At 35.7% G+C, this 17,592-nt stretch overlaps 1 protein-coding gene across 1 annotated transcript; it reads right to left on the minus strand.

Moving 5' to 3' along the window:
• Window positions 1–1,134: 1,134 nt before the first annotated feature.
• hs3st3l (heparan sulfate (glucosamine) 3-O-sulfotransferase 3-like) lies at window positions 1,135–14,523 on the minus strand. Its single transcript, XM_051124552.1, has 2 exons — window positions 13,752–14,523; window positions 1,135–2,463 (listed from the first exon to the last, which is right to left on the minus strand). Exons 1-2 carry the CDS (start codon window positions 14,168–14,170, stop codon window positions 1,845–1,847), a joined length of 1,038 nt encoding a protein of 345 aa, XP_050980509.1. The 5' UTR covers window positions 14,171–14,523; the 3' UTR covers window positions 1,135–1,844.
• Between the last annotated feature and the right edge of the window lie 3,069 nt (window positions 14,524–17,592).

Genomic DNA, 17,592 nt, shown 5'->3' on the forward strand with positions numbered 1-17,592 from the left:
TTACCAGTAGAGGCCAACAGGCACCATTACAGTTTCCATTAAAACCAATACAATTCCCATTATAACCACTATAACCATTATAAAAACTGTGATAGCTTCTATTGTTTTTGTTTTGTTTTCAGCTGGGCTGTGACCTCTCTGTCTGTTTGCACTGATTGCCTACAGCTGCGGATCGGCGACCGAAAAAAAAACAAAACATCACGACTTTTAAAATCTTTCTTCATAAAGTTAGTGTGTCAGTTAAAGTCCACATATTATATATTTAATATTTAATAATGTCCGTTTGTTGTGTATATACTAACCAATCATGTGGCACACCGAGCTCAAATTTCATTGGACAGTGTGAAGTCAGTGGCGCGGAAATTTCCCGGGATTGTTCATAAATTTTTTGAGTAGAAGCTAGTAAACTACTGCTAAAGAAGAATATAGATATTTAACATTTGTCTCTAAATTATTTTTTGGTGAAATGGTTTAAGAAGAAGAAAGACGCAGAGCATCGTTCTTTACAGTCCGAATGGACTCGAATTTGTCGCTTAAAAACTTGATGTGAATTGACTCCGCAAAGCCATTCAGCACCAGAACTCACAGTGATAGTAAGTAGTGTTCAGTTTACTCGTATTAACATACTGCATATTGATTTACCTTTTTGATGAAACTATCATAGTTGGTTAAATGAAGTCCAAGCCCCACCTACAGACAGTTACAAAAATAAACTTTCTATTCATAAAAGAATCCAGCAACAGAAAAATTATCACGGTTTCCACAAAATTCTTCAGCAAATCAGCTGTTTTCAACACTGATATTAATCAGAAATGTTTCCTGGGCAGCAAATGAGCATATTAGAAAGATTTCTGAAGGATCATGTGACAATGAAGACTGGAGTAATGATGCTGAAAATTCAGCTTTGATCACAGGAATAAATTACATTTTAACATATATTCACATAGAAAACAGCTATTTTAAATATAAAAACTATTATTAACATTATTGTTTTTATTGTAGTAGTGACCAAATAAAAGCAACCTTGGAGAGCAAGAGCCTTCATTCAAAAATGTACCGTTTGTGCTTTTAGAAACAAATTTTAGCCAATAGCTCCATGAGGGGATTTTGCTGACATGATACAATAAATCATTTTATTTCAGAATTATGTGAAACATAAAAAAATGGTAAAGAAATATATTATTTTTGCATTAACATTTATATGAAACCTCATCACTTTTTGGGATTAAACAGAGCGAAAACAACTACACATGAACTTAAAATAATTTATTGGCTTTCTAGTGGGCTTTCTAGTGCAAATTCATGCATGCAGAGGGAAAATTCAAAAGGACCGGCCTCATCTGCATATTGTCTCCATTTGAGCCAATTACAGCAGACAATCAAAACCAATCTGAGCCATTGAGTGTAGAATGTGATTGTAGACCAGCCCTTACACAGATGTGCTACAATGCCTCTTTCTCTGCAACAATGACAAATATGTCTATGCTACACAGTTTATTTCAAATTCTCCTTTTACTATGAAGAATCGATCAAACATGATTGAAGCTTGACTAAGCAACATAAAAAAAGACATCAAAATGGCAAGAGCAGAAAAGTGCTACTTAAACCAATGATTTAAGGTCATTTCTATCAGTTCCCTTAAACTGCGCCACACCGACGGTATGAAAAGACTATTGTGACCCAAAGTGCTCAGGCCTCTATTTATCTGCCAGACGCATTGATTTGAACAGCTACAGAGCCATTGACCATCCTAAGATATCGTTTTTCACTTCGATCACATTTTAGACCAACTCAGTTCAATCAACCGCAGTATGGAGCCATTAGGTGTTAACGCTCAGAAAAGTTCATTGCCATCCAAAGTCCATGCCTGCCATTTGGTAGAACTTGAGGTTGTGAGGCTGGTAGAATTCCCTCAGTTTCTGAATGACCTCCGGGTTGATTTTAGGATGCGTTCGGCCTTTGGTTTTGCCCAGACAGTGGGGTTTGCTACTGCCTTCTGGCTTTTTGAGGCAAGGGAAGCCCTTGGTCTTGTTGAAGTAAAAGTGTTTATCTGTGATGATCCTCTGCAGGCCGAGGAAGTCCTGTACGCGGCCCAACTCGCCCGCCGGGTCGCTTATCAGTCTCTCGCCGTGGACAAAATGGATCTGCGAGAGCGGAAAGTAGGCCAGCCATCGCTCCAGGTGTCTGGCGTACAGGCCGATGTACAACGGGCTCCAAAGAGAGTCTATCTGTCCTGTGGATCGGTTCTTGAACGTCAGGCTCTCGAAGCTGGGGATGTCAGGAGTCTTGGAGATGATCTGGGTGTAGTCTGAAATGGCGCGAGTGATGGGGTCTCGCACCACTACGATCAGCTTGATGTCACGTGACATAGTGTGGATGCGGCCCGGCGTTTCTGGGGTGACAAAGTACCTGGGCGTTTTCTCCATTACGATTTGCCCGTTCAGGGCTTTAGGCATCATGCTCCTAAAATACAGGAAGAAGAGCAGGGATACTTCATTACTTCTCTAACAGATGTTTGCAGTAGGACAAAGGTATATTTATATTGAAAATGCGTTCTCTGAAAAGCCTGTATCTCAAATAAATTTCTCCTGTTTTAATTAGATATTGTTACTGAAAAAACAAGACATTTGTTAAGAATAGGATTTTTTAATGTGTATTATTCAGGGTTATTATAATTACCTAAAACTATATATATATATATATATATAAACATAAAACTAATCTAAATAAAAAAAGTATTTAAAAAAACATATTTTAGTTAAGCTATTTACCAGAAAATATCAGTCAGGGTTATTACAATGAACTAAAACTATAAAAACAATAAAAAAAAGTAAAAACATAAAAGTTAACTGAAATAAAATAAAATATATATAAAAAAAGCAATTTTACTTAAGCTATTTAAGGCAACTTTTATTGTTTTTATTCAATTGAACAATGTATAAAAATAAATAAAGCTAAAACTGAAATTAAGAATCAATAAAATATATAGACACTTAAAAAAATTACAACACATTGCTAGTGTAACTAAAGTGAAAATAAAAACAAAAAAATACAAAAAATAAAACTAAATCAAAATATTAAAAGAATATCAAATGCCTTACTATAAGAAAACATTTATTATTCTGATATGTATTATTATTATTATTATTATTTATTATTATTTATTTTTTTATTTTTTTTACATAGATTTCACCATAAAATACAAACACAATAATTTACTTCAGAATCAAACCGGGTGTATAAAATCACTTTTTATGATTGCACATGGATTTTATTTGTAGTACATTGTGTATTATTATATACAATGCAAAATGCTAATGCAGTTCTCATATAAACATTTATTATTGTGAAAAAAAACTACATGACAAACATAAACTAACCCTATATTATCATAATCTTGTAAAATCTTGTCAAAACTGCAGCCAGAAAAGTCAAAAACATTTTCTGTAAGTTGTATGATTAGAAACATGCTATTATTTGCAACAGGAAGTTCCTCATTTAGGACATAACAGTGCCATCTGTCTATCCAGAGGAATGTAACACGTGTTTCACAGCTGTATACAAAGCTGATGACATTTCTCGCTAAATAATTTTTAAATTAAACAAATGATAAATTCGAAATAGTCCCTATAGAAGTGTAAATGCTATGGTTACTATTGTTAAAAAAAAAAAAAAATAAAAATCATAAAAAGAAAAATACTTGAAATACAGTACTGAAATAATACTGAAATAAAATAAAATAAGATTTTAAAAAGTAACTTTTTTTCATTTCAGCTAATTGCCAAGGCAACATTTCTTATTTTTGTTTAGTTCGTTAAGTTTCGTTTAATAAGCTGAAGCACTAAAATAATTAAAACAAAACAAAATCTTTATAAATACTATATAGTTACATTTAAAAATAATGAATAAAATGACAAAATGACCAAAACTTAAAAAATAAAACAAAATAATACTTTTTGCACTTTTGAAACTGTAATCTGATTACCAATAAAGAAGAGTTAGAAAAGTCATCAAGTAAAGTAGACTTACTTTAGAAACTTACTTTTCCTTCCCTACCATCATCAATCTTACGTTTCCACAGATCTGTTTTACTTAAGAGCTGAATTGCGACTGCCAGCCCAGTATTGATCATCTAAATCACATCACGCCCCCAGCGGCGGCATCAGAAGAGCTTCTGCGGCCCGGCGCACATGACCTAATGAGGTGACATGGCGTTCTGTCCTCGAGCTGATCAGCCCGGGCCGCACGCTCCACTGTGCCTCTTATTGGCTGTAAATGAGAAGTCAGGCAGCTCCCAATGTGCATCAGTAATGCTGCTTATCGTGCAGATGTGCAGCCGGCATCAATCACAGCGGGTTACCAACACAAACGGAAAAACAAATGGAATGCATGCGTGTCTTTCTTAGCGTTGGCAGATGGGACTCATTTGTTTTAAGTGGCTCACAGGCGCACCGACTTTAATGGTCCACCTGCACCCCACCTGCCTTTATAACACGACCACATCTAATGTCTATTTAAGGGACTGCAAATCCAAATCTATCAAGCTCTGAGAAGTCAAACAGAATTCTGACAACAGAAACTGAGCGTGAAATGCCAGAACAGAGCTGCAGTCAAACACAATACGAAATGAATAAAAAAGAATGTGCTCAGATAAAACAAAGCCATTATATTATGAGGAATTAAATTCTTCTGAATGTTTTACGATAAAAATGATTGATGAGTAAAACATACAGGAGGTTTCAGAACTCAAAACCAAAAAATGTACATGTCAGTGATGCTTAATAAGTGATCAGAAACTTGGCCAGTGAGCAAGAATAAGCAAATTAATTCTTAATTTTTTATTTTTTAGTCTGTATTTGTTTGGTTTTTTTGTAAACAGGAATCGAAAACAGAAATTCAAAGAAAATGTACTGTAATAAGTGTCATCTTCAACTGTAATAGCAATTTTTGTCAAAATAAAAGTTTTAAGAACATTAAAAAGTCTTTAAGATTTATATGCCAGATCTGTTTGAAACGTCACCTCTAGAAATATGTACTTAATTTATCTATACTTCTTTATATGTAACAAAAAGAATGCAATACCTGTTTTAGTTTTATGAATTGTACAATTCAACTTCATGTGGGGTGTGGCTAATAAGTGTTTCTTAAAGGGACAGTTCACCCATAAATTAAAATTTGCTTGTCCTTATGCCATCCATCATTAAGTTGTTTAACTTTGAAGCATTGCTAAAATACGAGTTTATAATAACATAATAAAAGTCCATCTTCAGTTGTGCTCTAACATCAAAGGGTCAATTTTTTAAAAAATGTATTTTTGTACAGCACATGAAAGCTGAAAAAAAAGCTTTCCATTGTTGTATGGTTTGTTAGGATATTTGATCGAGAAGCAACTATATGAAAATCTGGAATCTGAGGGTGCAAAAAATCTAAATATTGAGAAAATCGCCTTTAAAGTTGTCCAAATAAAGTTCTTAGCAATGCATATTATTAATTAAAAATTAAGTTTTGATATATTTATGGTAGGAAATTTACAAAATATCTTCATGGAACATAATCTTTACTTAATATCCTAATGATTTTCAGCATGAAAGAACATGCTAGTTAAGACTGGTTTTGTGGTCCAGGGTCACACATTTGTTTAGAGTTGTTTTGACTCGTAAATGGTGCTTGATCTGTGCAGCTTTCTCTCCTGATTCAGACCAGATGACTTTTTCACTGGAGGAAGTGTTATTACGGACTCATATTTTAGTTTAAAATGTCTTGTTTCCTACAAACACAAAGCTTTTGGCTTCACAAGATGTTAACTGATGTACTGGAGTGGTGTGGATTACTTGTGAATTATTGTGATGTTTTTATCAGCTGTTCGGACTCGCATTCTGACGGCACCCATTCATTGCAGAGGATCCATTGGTGAGCAAGTGATGGAATACTACATTTCTCTAAATCTGATGAAGAAACAAACTCATCTACATCTCAGATGGCCTTAGGGTGAGTACTTTTTAAGCAAATTTTTATTTTTGAGTTAACTATTGTGCAACCCAAAAAAATGAATGAACATGACCATTTGTAAAATGATTTAGTTATATTTACTTTTATAACTAAAATGTGATATTTTGGGACAAAGCTTTCACTAACATTATAAGTGGAGCTCAAGGGCAAAATGTAAATAATAATTACATGATATGATATGTAATTGTGGAATTCTTGGAAAGTGGAACTTTCTACCACAGTCAAGGACACAGCATTTAAATGTATGAGGCTCAGCAGGTCAGACCCAGAATGCATTTGATCAAAGAGATGACAGAGACGTACTGTCCGTCATGCTGTTCAGATAGGTCACTGAGGACGGGCCATATGATGCCTCTTGTGTCCTCTGGCAGGAGACAGACTCACACTGCTGTGCCAGGCGTCCCTGCAACGCAAGCTCCTATCGATACAGCAACACGGCAGCCATGCCAATCCCCAGACCTCCCTGCATTATCAATGACTTCATCTGAGAAAGCACTTAGCCTAAAGACTTCCCTGTTTACCTATGCCTATTATGGGGCCAGCAAGTCTATTAGATCCCGCCATTAATTATTCACTCGCTTCAAGTGATGTGACCGCTTCGTACTTGCATGTGCCGCTGAGAGTTTGTCCTCCAGCTAATGCAAGGATTTCTGATGTCCACTGACTATTGAACATTACGGGATACAGAGGAATGTGTTCAATAACACTGAATGTGGGTCAGTGGTTATTTTTCCTTGATTAACTTTAAAAATATATATATATAAATAAATAATAATAATAATAATACATTATGATTTAATATACAATAATATTTTATTGTATAATAAAAATATTTTATTTTTTAAAATAAATAAATATATGCAATTCATATATACAGTGACTTAGATGCACCTTCTCTATGATGAGCATGTTTCTGATTTCTAAAACAAAATTATTTTAATATTTTGGAGTGTATAAAGTGAAAAACATCAGGGTGATACAGCATCATAAGGACAAAAAAGGCTCCTAAAATAATTACATTTTTTAAAAGAAACCTTATTAAGTAGTTGTCTTTTATTATTATTTCTTAAAAAAAAAAAAGGAAATTATGTGTCAGGCCAAGTCTCTTAAAATAAAATATGTGACCCTTGGATCACAAAACCAGTAGCGCAGGTATATTTGTAGCAATAGCCAAAAAAAAACATTGTATTAGTCAAAATTACCAAAAAAATTTTAAGGCCAGAAATCATTAGGATATTAGGTAAAGATCATGACTTCATGTTGCATGAAGATATTTTGGAAATTTCCTACCGTAAATATATCAAAACTTATTTTTTGATTAGTAATATGCATTACTAAGAATTTTATTTGGACAACTTTTTCTCAACATTTAGATTTTTTTGCACCCTCAGATTCCAGATTTTCAAGTAGTTGTATCTCGGCCAAATATTGTCCTATTCTAACAAACCATACAACAATGGAAAGCTTATTTATTGTAGAAATCTCAGTTTTACCCTTATGACTGGTTTTGTGGTCCCAGGTTACATATAATTTGACCTTTTATGACAGGTGCAACTCCCCAAAAATATCATAACAATGATATTTCTGAATGGAGAAAACAAACCTTGAAAACCTATATGGAAATAAAAATGATAATAACTGGTGTGTATATATATATATTTTATTTGCTTTAAATTAATTTAAATTAATATATAGGTTCTTATTTGCTTTTTTATTTGAGACAATCTAAGATAAGAACAAAGATAGTGATCCAAAGGAACATCAATTTAATTCAGATTAGTCTGTGAGATGAGGTCAGTAATTCAGTTTATATTAAATATATATAGGCTTGTGAGAATTTGTATCAAACTTTAACAGCCTTTTTGTAATACAGGCAAACGCTTGAATGATTAGCTGGCACAATATTCTGGAGAAATAAAACTTAAAATATACTAGCCACGTTTTTTTAGAGTCCAACGCAAAGCCAGGCCTGATTCAGAACAGGTAAGTCTTTGTTAGTAAAATGTTCACAGAACACGAAGATCAATCTAAGCAATATGGATTGTGTGTAAGCTTTGAAGCGGCTTCATTGTTTGGCACATTGCTCTGTGTTGTCCAATCCCAGCAGTGGATAGGTCTCCCCTAATTGAGGCTGCATTTGGCCGAGCCTCTCTGAGGTATCCTGAATAAACCAAATGGTGCCGTGGGTATTGATCATGATGGGGGTATGGTAATGTGGGCCTCAGCTGCTGCGGGTGGCAGGTGGAGTTTGTAGATGGGCCACTCTATGGCCTCATCAGCAGCTTGCTGTGCACAAACAGATGTGAGGCAATTACCCTGTCTTCTGTCCAGGCATCAACCACAGCAATGGATGTGATAAGAATTTTTTTCATTCCAATGAATCTGTTTAATGGGATGATGAAGCCTTCGTTTTTCATTTTTAGAAATGCTGACTTTCAAATAAACAGCTCTCGCACACCTGGACGCTCATGGACAGGTGCACTATTACAATTTAAAGAATAGAAATGTCCCACACTAATGTGGCTTGAATGTCTTCACGGGTAACATTTTGGTTAAATATATATATATATTAAAAAAGCTAATTAGCATATTTGAATGATTTATGAGGGATCATGTGACACTGAAGGCTGGAGTGATGATGCTGAAAATTCAAGTTTGATCACAGGAATAAATAAAATTTTTAAATATATTCACATAAAACTGTTATTTAAAATTGTAATAATATTTACACAATATTAGTGTTTTTAATAAAATAAATTCAGCCTTGTTGAGCGGAAGATTTCAGAAATGGTAGTGTGTGTGTGTGTGTGTGTATAACAGTAAGACTTTTAAAGAAATCTCTTCTGCTCACCGAGCCTGCATTTATTTGATCCTGAAGTACTGCAAAAACAGTCAAATTTTGAATTATTTTTACTATTTACTATTTCTATTTAAATATATTTTAAAATGTAATTTATTCCAGTGATTTCAAAGCCGAATCATTACTCCAGTCACATGATTCTTCAGAAATCATTGTAATATTCTGATTTGCTGCTCAAAAAAAGATTTATTATTATTATGTTGAAAACAGCTGAGCAGATTTTTTTTTCAAGCAGCTTTGATGAATAGAAAGTTCAAAAGAACAGCATTTATCTGAAATAGAAATCTTTTGTAACAATGTCTTCAAATTACTTTATCATAACTTTTGATCAATTTAAAGCATCTTTGCTAAAAAAAAAGAAAGAAAGAAAGAAAGAAAGAAAGAAAGAAAGAAAAAAAAAAAAAAATATACTGATTCCAAGATTTTGAATGTATAATGTTACAAAAGCTTTTTATTTCAGATAATTGCTGATCTTTCAATTCATCAAAGAATTCTGAAAAAATGTACAAATATTGATAATAATAATAATCACAAATGTTTCTTGAGCAGCAAATCAGCATATTAGAATATTTTCTGAAGGATCACGTGACACTGAAGACTGGAGTAATGATGCTGAAAATATAATAGGTAGTATAATATAACAGAAAAATAGATATAATAGAAAATAGAAATCAGGGATTTAAAAATATTTCAAAATTGTACTTTGTTTTTGTTGTACTTTGGATCAAATAAATGCAGGCTTGGTGAGCGGAACAGAAAAAAAAATTTGCCTGGTAATATGTATTATGAATTAAATTTGAAGTAGAAATAACAAAATAGTATTTTCTTGTAAAAGGTCCTCCAGTAATTCCTTTTTGTAGTGTATAATATCGATAATAAAACAAATAAATGCAAAAAAACATCTGACATAAAATATTGAAATTCATAAACATGTTATGAACTGTCCATTTTTTTGTCCAAATACTTTTGCAAACATTTTTCACTGCTGACACTTTTGAACAATTTGTAAAAAATAAATAAATAAATAAATAAAATAATAATATTATTGTTTAAGTGCAAAAAATTGTTCAATTAATTAAAGAAAAAACTGTTTAATGAAGCCAATATTTATATAATAAATTCTGTAAAGGTAAACGGGAATATGCGCTTGAGGTAAGACAATGGGGATTAGGAAGTGTGTGTGTGTGTGTGTGCGCGCTTGGGCCCAACCATCCATTTCTTTGCATATAGAGGCCATTAAAGAGCCAGTCAGTTGTAACTGTGCCCTGTCCACTTCCCAGAAACATCCATCATCAAGGGGCTCAGACGCCAGATCCCCATTCCCACTCCCTCGAGACACCTAATGAGAGCTGAATTACCAATGGACCATCTAGCCTTATGTTGATTCCATAAACTAGTGTTTACTTATGCCAATATAGACACCTAGCCAAAATAAACATACACAGAAATTTCACTTCAGGTCACATCAAGCATCTTTTTTATGCAATACTATATACAATAACTGACAGTCAGATCTGGCTCTTGTAGTATGAGTCATGTTGGTTTCCTTTGTTTAGTTGCGTTGTGTTTGTGTGAAAAGCATGTGGAAGTTGCAAAATCTCATTGTTTTCACTATTAAAGGCTTTTATATTCCTCTGTTCTATTCAGCAGCAGTATTTTGATGAGTCTGTGTCCTTGTGAAATAGATGCACTACTCATATTGACAGTGCATTAATAATTAATGGCCTTAAAAAAAGCTCCTCTCGGGACAAGCCTATGAACTGCTATAAAGGCATGTCTCATTTCTGCATTACAAAACCAGGAATGCTCACAACCTAATTACGTTTTTGAATAAACATATGCATGTTAAAAAAAAAAAAAAAAAAACTCCTCGGCAAAATCAAGGTTTGGTGTTGACTCCAAGCCAGGGTATGAATTTAAATGTCCGTTTTAATGACCACTCTATGAATTGCAAATGAATTCCCATAATGTGATGACATCAGATGCAACACCAGCAAACCAAATTACAGCGCGTGACGCAGCACTATCACGGTGAAAGCGCATTCCAGAAGGACAGAAGAGAAACACGCTGCTTATTTTACCGCATGGTTCCAGGAAATCGGTCTTGAGATTTTCGGTTCGGCTCGACTGTCCCTCCAGTACTTCAGAATCAATATATTGATGCTTTTCAGACTTCAGAAACTGCAAAAGTGTGTTTCAAAGCTCTCACATGATGACTAATGTTTAGATCTCAAATCTCACGTTTGCACTTATATCAGTTCCAGACCTTTCAGAGGATCCTTCTTGTGCACTATTGAAAGTGACTTACAGCAAATAGATTTCTTTAAAGGAAAGTGACAGTATTGGCTTTTGAAACTTGAACTCGGAGCCTCAGCAGAATAAAACCTCTTGCTAATTGTAACTGAATCTAACCGATTTAATTCTAGCGTGAAGGTCAAGCATTGGCGCCAATCAATCGTAGAAACACTATAAGGACAAAACTCCATCTATCACCTTAGCCACGTTCCAGTCCTTATCCGTGCTTTTCTGCCATTTATTCTCTTTGGAAAAGATCTGAATTGAGATTGCAAAACCAGCGTCCCACCCCCACCTACACCTACAGATTTAATCTGCGCTTGATAACAAGATTAATGACCGGTCCATTCCATTAGACCCGAATAAGTCAGCGTGGACAGATTCCAGGATCTGCGTTTGGCTGCTTATCTGTGGGTCCTCTGACCATATGAAGTCCCTGGCGCAGATCATTATGTTTGGTGGAAAATGTGACTCGGGTTAAAGATCAATTGACAGATCTCACAATAATGTCAAGTGGCCCGTCATGCTGTGAGGTCCATCTGGTCCCGGCAAGATGACAATCTGCCCGCTCTCGGCTCGTTCCTCTGAGCGGAACACCGGGGATTTATGTGCCAAACACAAAGGAATATCAAAGCAATATGCTTACAGGCAAACACCTCAAACGTAGAAGTGTTTCAGAAGCATTTCCAGACCATTTAATGTGGTCGCGGACACTAAGCGAGCCGATTGTGAATTGACAAAACAATCAATCAGTTGCTTAAAAGGTAAGTAATTGAGTTTTGTCAACTCTCTGAACAGTTCGAAGGCAGCGTGACAAACCATAAAATGGAGAGTGAGACTTTATTGAAGGTACGGACAGAATCTCCAATGGGCTTGTTGATCAACCTGCCACTCTGTTTTCTAGACAAGCCAATAAATAACTAGTTGACATGATGCTTAAGAATACAAGACCTCATCCCCAACATCTGCAGACTAAATTCCCTACTCGCCAAATTTGCCAGACACTTTTAGATATTTCAAGATACCAAGACATATTTCAAATCCAGCAATTGACACACAAGTGTTCTCAATATAAAGGAACATCTGGCAACAGCTCCAGAGATGATTAACACTGCCAACTTATATCCAGCCCACTTCAGTGGATTGCAATAGCCAGATGGCATTATTTTTCTCACTCAAACCTTTATGAATGTAATATGAGCCTAGTGTAATATTGATACCACGCCTTGTCAAATAATACGCTTATGTTCATCAAAAACAGCATTGCATTGAGGTCACACAGTGGTGAAATTCGCACTTTAGGACAGTCAGTAGCGTAAGTGTATTATATATTTATATAAAGGAATGTACTACAACACAAGGTATCCTAAAAAAAGGCTGCATAATTTTAAGGAAAGCGTAAGTACACTGTAAACAAATTTGTGACTTTGTATTGTGATTTTGCATAACAGTTGCTGCTTTGTTTTACTGTAGCAATTTCAATGTTATGATGCCCTTTGTCCAAGGAACCAGTTTGCAATGCAAAGCATGGATAATGCATTTCCATTATTCTTTGACTATGCACTGGCTTATTTGGTTCTTGCAGACATTATTGCGTTTGTTGTTGCTTTGACTTGGTTTTTTGTATGTTTATTGATTGATTGAAGATTATTTCACTATTTAATCATCTCACCCATTTCTCCATGACTTCATTCTGTTGTACACAAAAGAAACTATTTTAGAAAAGTGTATTTTGTCCTTAAAAGGAAAGTCAGTGGTGTTTGAAACCCACGATTGTTCAAAATATCTTCTTCTGTGTTCTGTACTGACATTAAGAGTAGTTCCTAAAAAAACTAAATTTTGGGTAATGTTGCCAAGTCCGATTTTCTGGCAGAATTGGGCTACTTTACCACGGGTTGTTTTTCATGTCCGTGGGTTTAAACGACCCCAATAATGTGATATTTATCGCCTGGAATGTGAATTTCACCAGGGGAACCCTGCCAAAAATTATGTATATTACTCCCTGAAAAGTGGGAACCCCCACCGAAATGCAACTAGCCACTTTTGAGTTAGCAATTGGGCAGGTTTTGTTATGAAAACCTGGCAACCCTTATTTTGGGTGCACTGGCCCTTTAAGATTCAACCACTGTCTGCACCAGTACCCTTGGTTAGTGCGCCGACATGCAGCGCAGCTGCGTTCCTTGCGACCTGAGTTCGAATCCCGTCTCGTAGTCATTTGCCGATCCGCTCCCCTTTCTCCACCCAACGCTGTCCTGTCTACTTTATACTGTCCTGTCTGAATAAAGGCATAATAAATCCCATAAATAAATATAAAAAAGAGTCAGTCTTTAAACTTTGCGTCCTTTCTCCGTGTAACACAATGCAATGTGTTGTATAAGACAATGACACGATGTCATTAAAAGTGCAAAGGTCTCCCCCAAGCAGTTTTGGGTGCATCAATTGATATAGCATGCTCTTATTTTATTTTACTTAAAGTACTTTAAAGTTATATGCATTATATTGCAGTTCCAATCATTAACGGGCAAATACAAACAACAACGTGCAACCTCCTATACCAACGCCAAGCGCGTTCCTTTGTCATTATTACCTGTACCAGCCGAGTCCGCGCATGTAGTGCCTGTCAAAGAAGTGCGGTTCGGAGCCGAGTGCGCGGATGTCTGGGTGAAGCCTCAGGAACTCCAGGAGCGCACGCGTGCCTCCCTTCTTCACTCCGATGATGAGCGCGTCCGGGAGGCGCCGGGTCGCTGTCCAGTCCTTCCCTGAGCTGTTTCCACTATCATCTGCCACATAGTCAGGCGCCGATAATATCTCTCTCAGCACGGTCTTATTATACCATTCCAGTGAAAGTCTCGGCGGTGAGTTCTGCGAAGTGTCCACCAAGTCCGACTCGCAGCATCCCAGCAGAAAGTATAGTATCGAGACGCATATGATGCTGAAGGAAAACATGATGACTAGTTTTTGCAAGAGTCTCCGGAGGTCCAGGGGCGCGTTGGTAAAAGTTGCCATCCCTTTGAGGACGCTCTATAGACGGCCATTCTCTTCAGGACTTTATTCGCTTCACTTTGACCAGCTGGAAGCCAAATGGGCGAATGACAGCCCGCGCGTCCCGCAGCGGAGCCGAAGACATCGCGCGTCTCATTCCGAGCGCTTCACGGAGCGGCATTCCTTAACAAAATCCGCTTTGTAGAGTGTCATTGTGTCACTGGGAGATTGAGGGGACTCGTACTTCCATACTTTACGTGGACAGTAGAAACAGAGGTTGTAATATCCGTGCAGGAGTGCGAGGATGTGACTGTCCCGGGAGGATTGCTGTCCTGAAGCCGCTCTCATTCATTCATGAAAGTGCGCCCGGCGCTTCAGCTGAGTTTGATTGGAGGGTGACGGCTGAAGGCGGGTTTAATGCTGCTCTACTGATACATCAGATGAGCACGGGGTGAAATATGGCTTGCATTATTTTTCCATTATTTGGCCACAGCCACGTACATTAATTTTGGCTTTTCTCACAATAATAACAGGATTGTTTACCCCAGAAAAGGGGAAAAATGGAAACAGAGAAGAACTCAAAAAAACATAAAATGTAGTCCACATTTTTTGCAGTTCCCAAATCACATTCAGTTCTGTGCATAGGCCTACTTAAAAATATTAAAACTGGGCAGAACTTCTCACACTTTTGACTCCAGTGAACATTTTCTTTCTGAAACTCAGTTTCTGTACAGGACTATATGTGACCCTGGACCACAAATCCAGTCATAAAGGTTAATTTTTGTAATTAGGGTTTATACATCATATGATAACTGAATAAATAAGCTTTCCATTGATGTATGGTTTGTTAGAATAGGACGATATTTGGCTTAGATACAACTACACTCTTAAAAATAAAGGTTCCAAAAGGGTGTTTTTGCATTTTTGGTTCCCCAAAGAACCTTTCAGTGAACAGTTCTCAAAATTACCCATTTGAAGAACATTTTAAAAATCTAAAGAACCTTTTTCGACTATAATGAACATTTTCTACATTTGAAAGGTTCTGTGGATGTTCAAGGTTCTTCATGGAACCAGTGATGCCAATAAAGGACCTTTATTTTTAAGGGTGTATTTGAAAATCTGGATCTGAGGGTTCAATGTGGATCTCAGAATTTTGAGAAAATCGCCTTTAAAGTTGTCCAAATAATCTTCTTAGCAATTCTTATCACTAATCAGAAATTAAGTTTTGATATATTTACAGTAGGAAATTTACAAAATATCATTATGGATATTTGGCATAAAAGAAAAATGAATTATTCTGACCCATACAATGTATTTTTGGCTATTGCTACAAATATACCTGTGCTACTTAAGACTGGTTTTGTGCTCCAGGGTCACATATATCTTTTGTTCTCTATTTACCCTAGTCAATTTTCAAACTATTGAACATTGATTAGTTTTCTGTTATTGTTTAGGACAACAGTCTGTCAGTGCATTATATGGGGTAATTCCTTACAATGAAACCCAATTACAGGCTTTAAATAGCAAGACAAAGTAACGAACAAAAATATGGAATACTCCAACTGTTTACCCAATAAACAATATAATAAATAAACAGTTTCCATTTATAAAATGTCAAACAGATTGTTTTAATTAAAATGTGACAACTTGCCCCAAAAGTCCTGTGAACATGTTTTAATGCACAAATGCAAATGAAATATGAAGGCTATGGCATAGTGCAGAACTTCACAATAAAATATGATCAATTCCTTAGAGAAAAGTGATATTTAACATTCTTGTCTTCTTTTGCATACATAACTGCACAAAGACAGTGCTTTATTGTTACATTTTTATTTGGCAGTTTTATTATTTTTACAATTATGATGAATTAGTACTTATAGATGCACTATCCTATTCCAATTTTCTCAGTATTTTCAAGTTCTGACCTAAAGCACAAGAACAGCTTAGATGATGGGAACAAAAACAGAAATGCTAACTATAGAAATTTTAGGTAACAACAAAACTTTTTTTGTACTATATAGATCATAAACCATTGAATTGGTTGAAAAATATAAAGGGATAGTTCACCCAAAAATGAAAACTCTGTCATTAATTACTCTCACTTATGTCGTTCCAAATCTGTAAGACCTTTATTCATCTTCTGAACACAAATTAAGATATTTTAGATGAAAGAGCTTTCTGTCCCTGCATAGACAGAAATGCAACCACCACGTTCAAGGCTCAGATAATGAAAGTAGCAAGGACATCCTTAAAATAGTCCATGTGACATCAGTGGTTCAACTGTAACGTTTTGAAGCTACGAGGATACTTTTTGTGTGTAAAGAAAACAAAAATAACAACTTTATTCAACAATTTCTTCTTTTCTGTGTCAGTTTTTGACGCACGTTCACCAGAGTACCATAACATATGTCAAAGCGCAGCACATTAATTTCTATGTCAGAAAGTTGCTATTTTTGTTTTCATTGTGCGAAGAAACTATTCTCGTAGCTTCATAAAATTAAGGTTGAACCACGGATGTCACAGGACTGTTTTAACAATGTCCTTACTAACTTTCCTGGCATTTCTTGAATGTGGTAGTTGCGTTGCTGTCTGTGGAGGGTCATATCTTAATTTGTGTTCCAGAGATGAATGAAGGTCTTAAGGGATTTTTAATTTTTAGGAGGAACTTAAAAAAAAAAAAACTGCAGCTGCCCAGTTCAATCGCAACTTTTTTTTTGTAAATAACAACTTAAATTTAGTTTTGCAACAAGCATATAGGCTATCAAACATGACTCCTCAAACCTGCAACTAAGAAAAGGCCTCATTCTGTGACCCTCGACCAGATCCTAGCGATCTAACTGTCCTTTGTAACCATTTCAAGATGTCAGGCGGGTGTTCTTGATCTCATAATTGGTTTGGCATGTAGTCTAGTGATCAGATCAGCACAGTAAAGCTGGTGATCACATTACTCCACACAGGCACATGAGGACAGTGTTTACGCTCTCCCTTAGAAAGCATCTGCAGAAACATTATTACATACGGATGTTATTTTTAGGATACTATCATTAATGCGCAGGGAACAGACGACAGACAAAGTGCTGGAGAGGGCAGAAATAACTGTGATTTTATTACATGCAAAAGCAGACTTCAGTAATGCTATATCAAATAAACACTGAAAGCGTTCCATAGCTTTACAGTTCTGATATTTATTGCATTACACTTAATGATCCTTTTGCATCATGACAGCATCAGGGTAAATGCATTACATGGCCATTTTGTGGTGATTTGTCTGGTTTATGTTGTGATTTATTTCTCCCATCTTCCAAGTGCAGATGTGACCGGGGTCAAAAGGTTAAACCTGCCCTCTCTTTAAAAGAGCCATATTAGAAGAGCCATACTTAGTCATTCTCCAAAATTTGTTGTGTTTTCCTTCACATCTATACTAATATAATAATACATAATGATGA

The sequence above is a fragment of the Labeo rohita genome, chromosome 12, assembly GCF_022985175.1.
Source record: "Labeo rohita strain BAU-BD-2019 chromosome 12, IGBB_LRoh.1.0, whole genome shotgun sequence".
NCBI classification, from domain to species: Eukaryota; Metazoa; Chordata; class Actinopteri; order Cypriniformes; family Cyprinidae; genus Labeo; species Labeo rohita.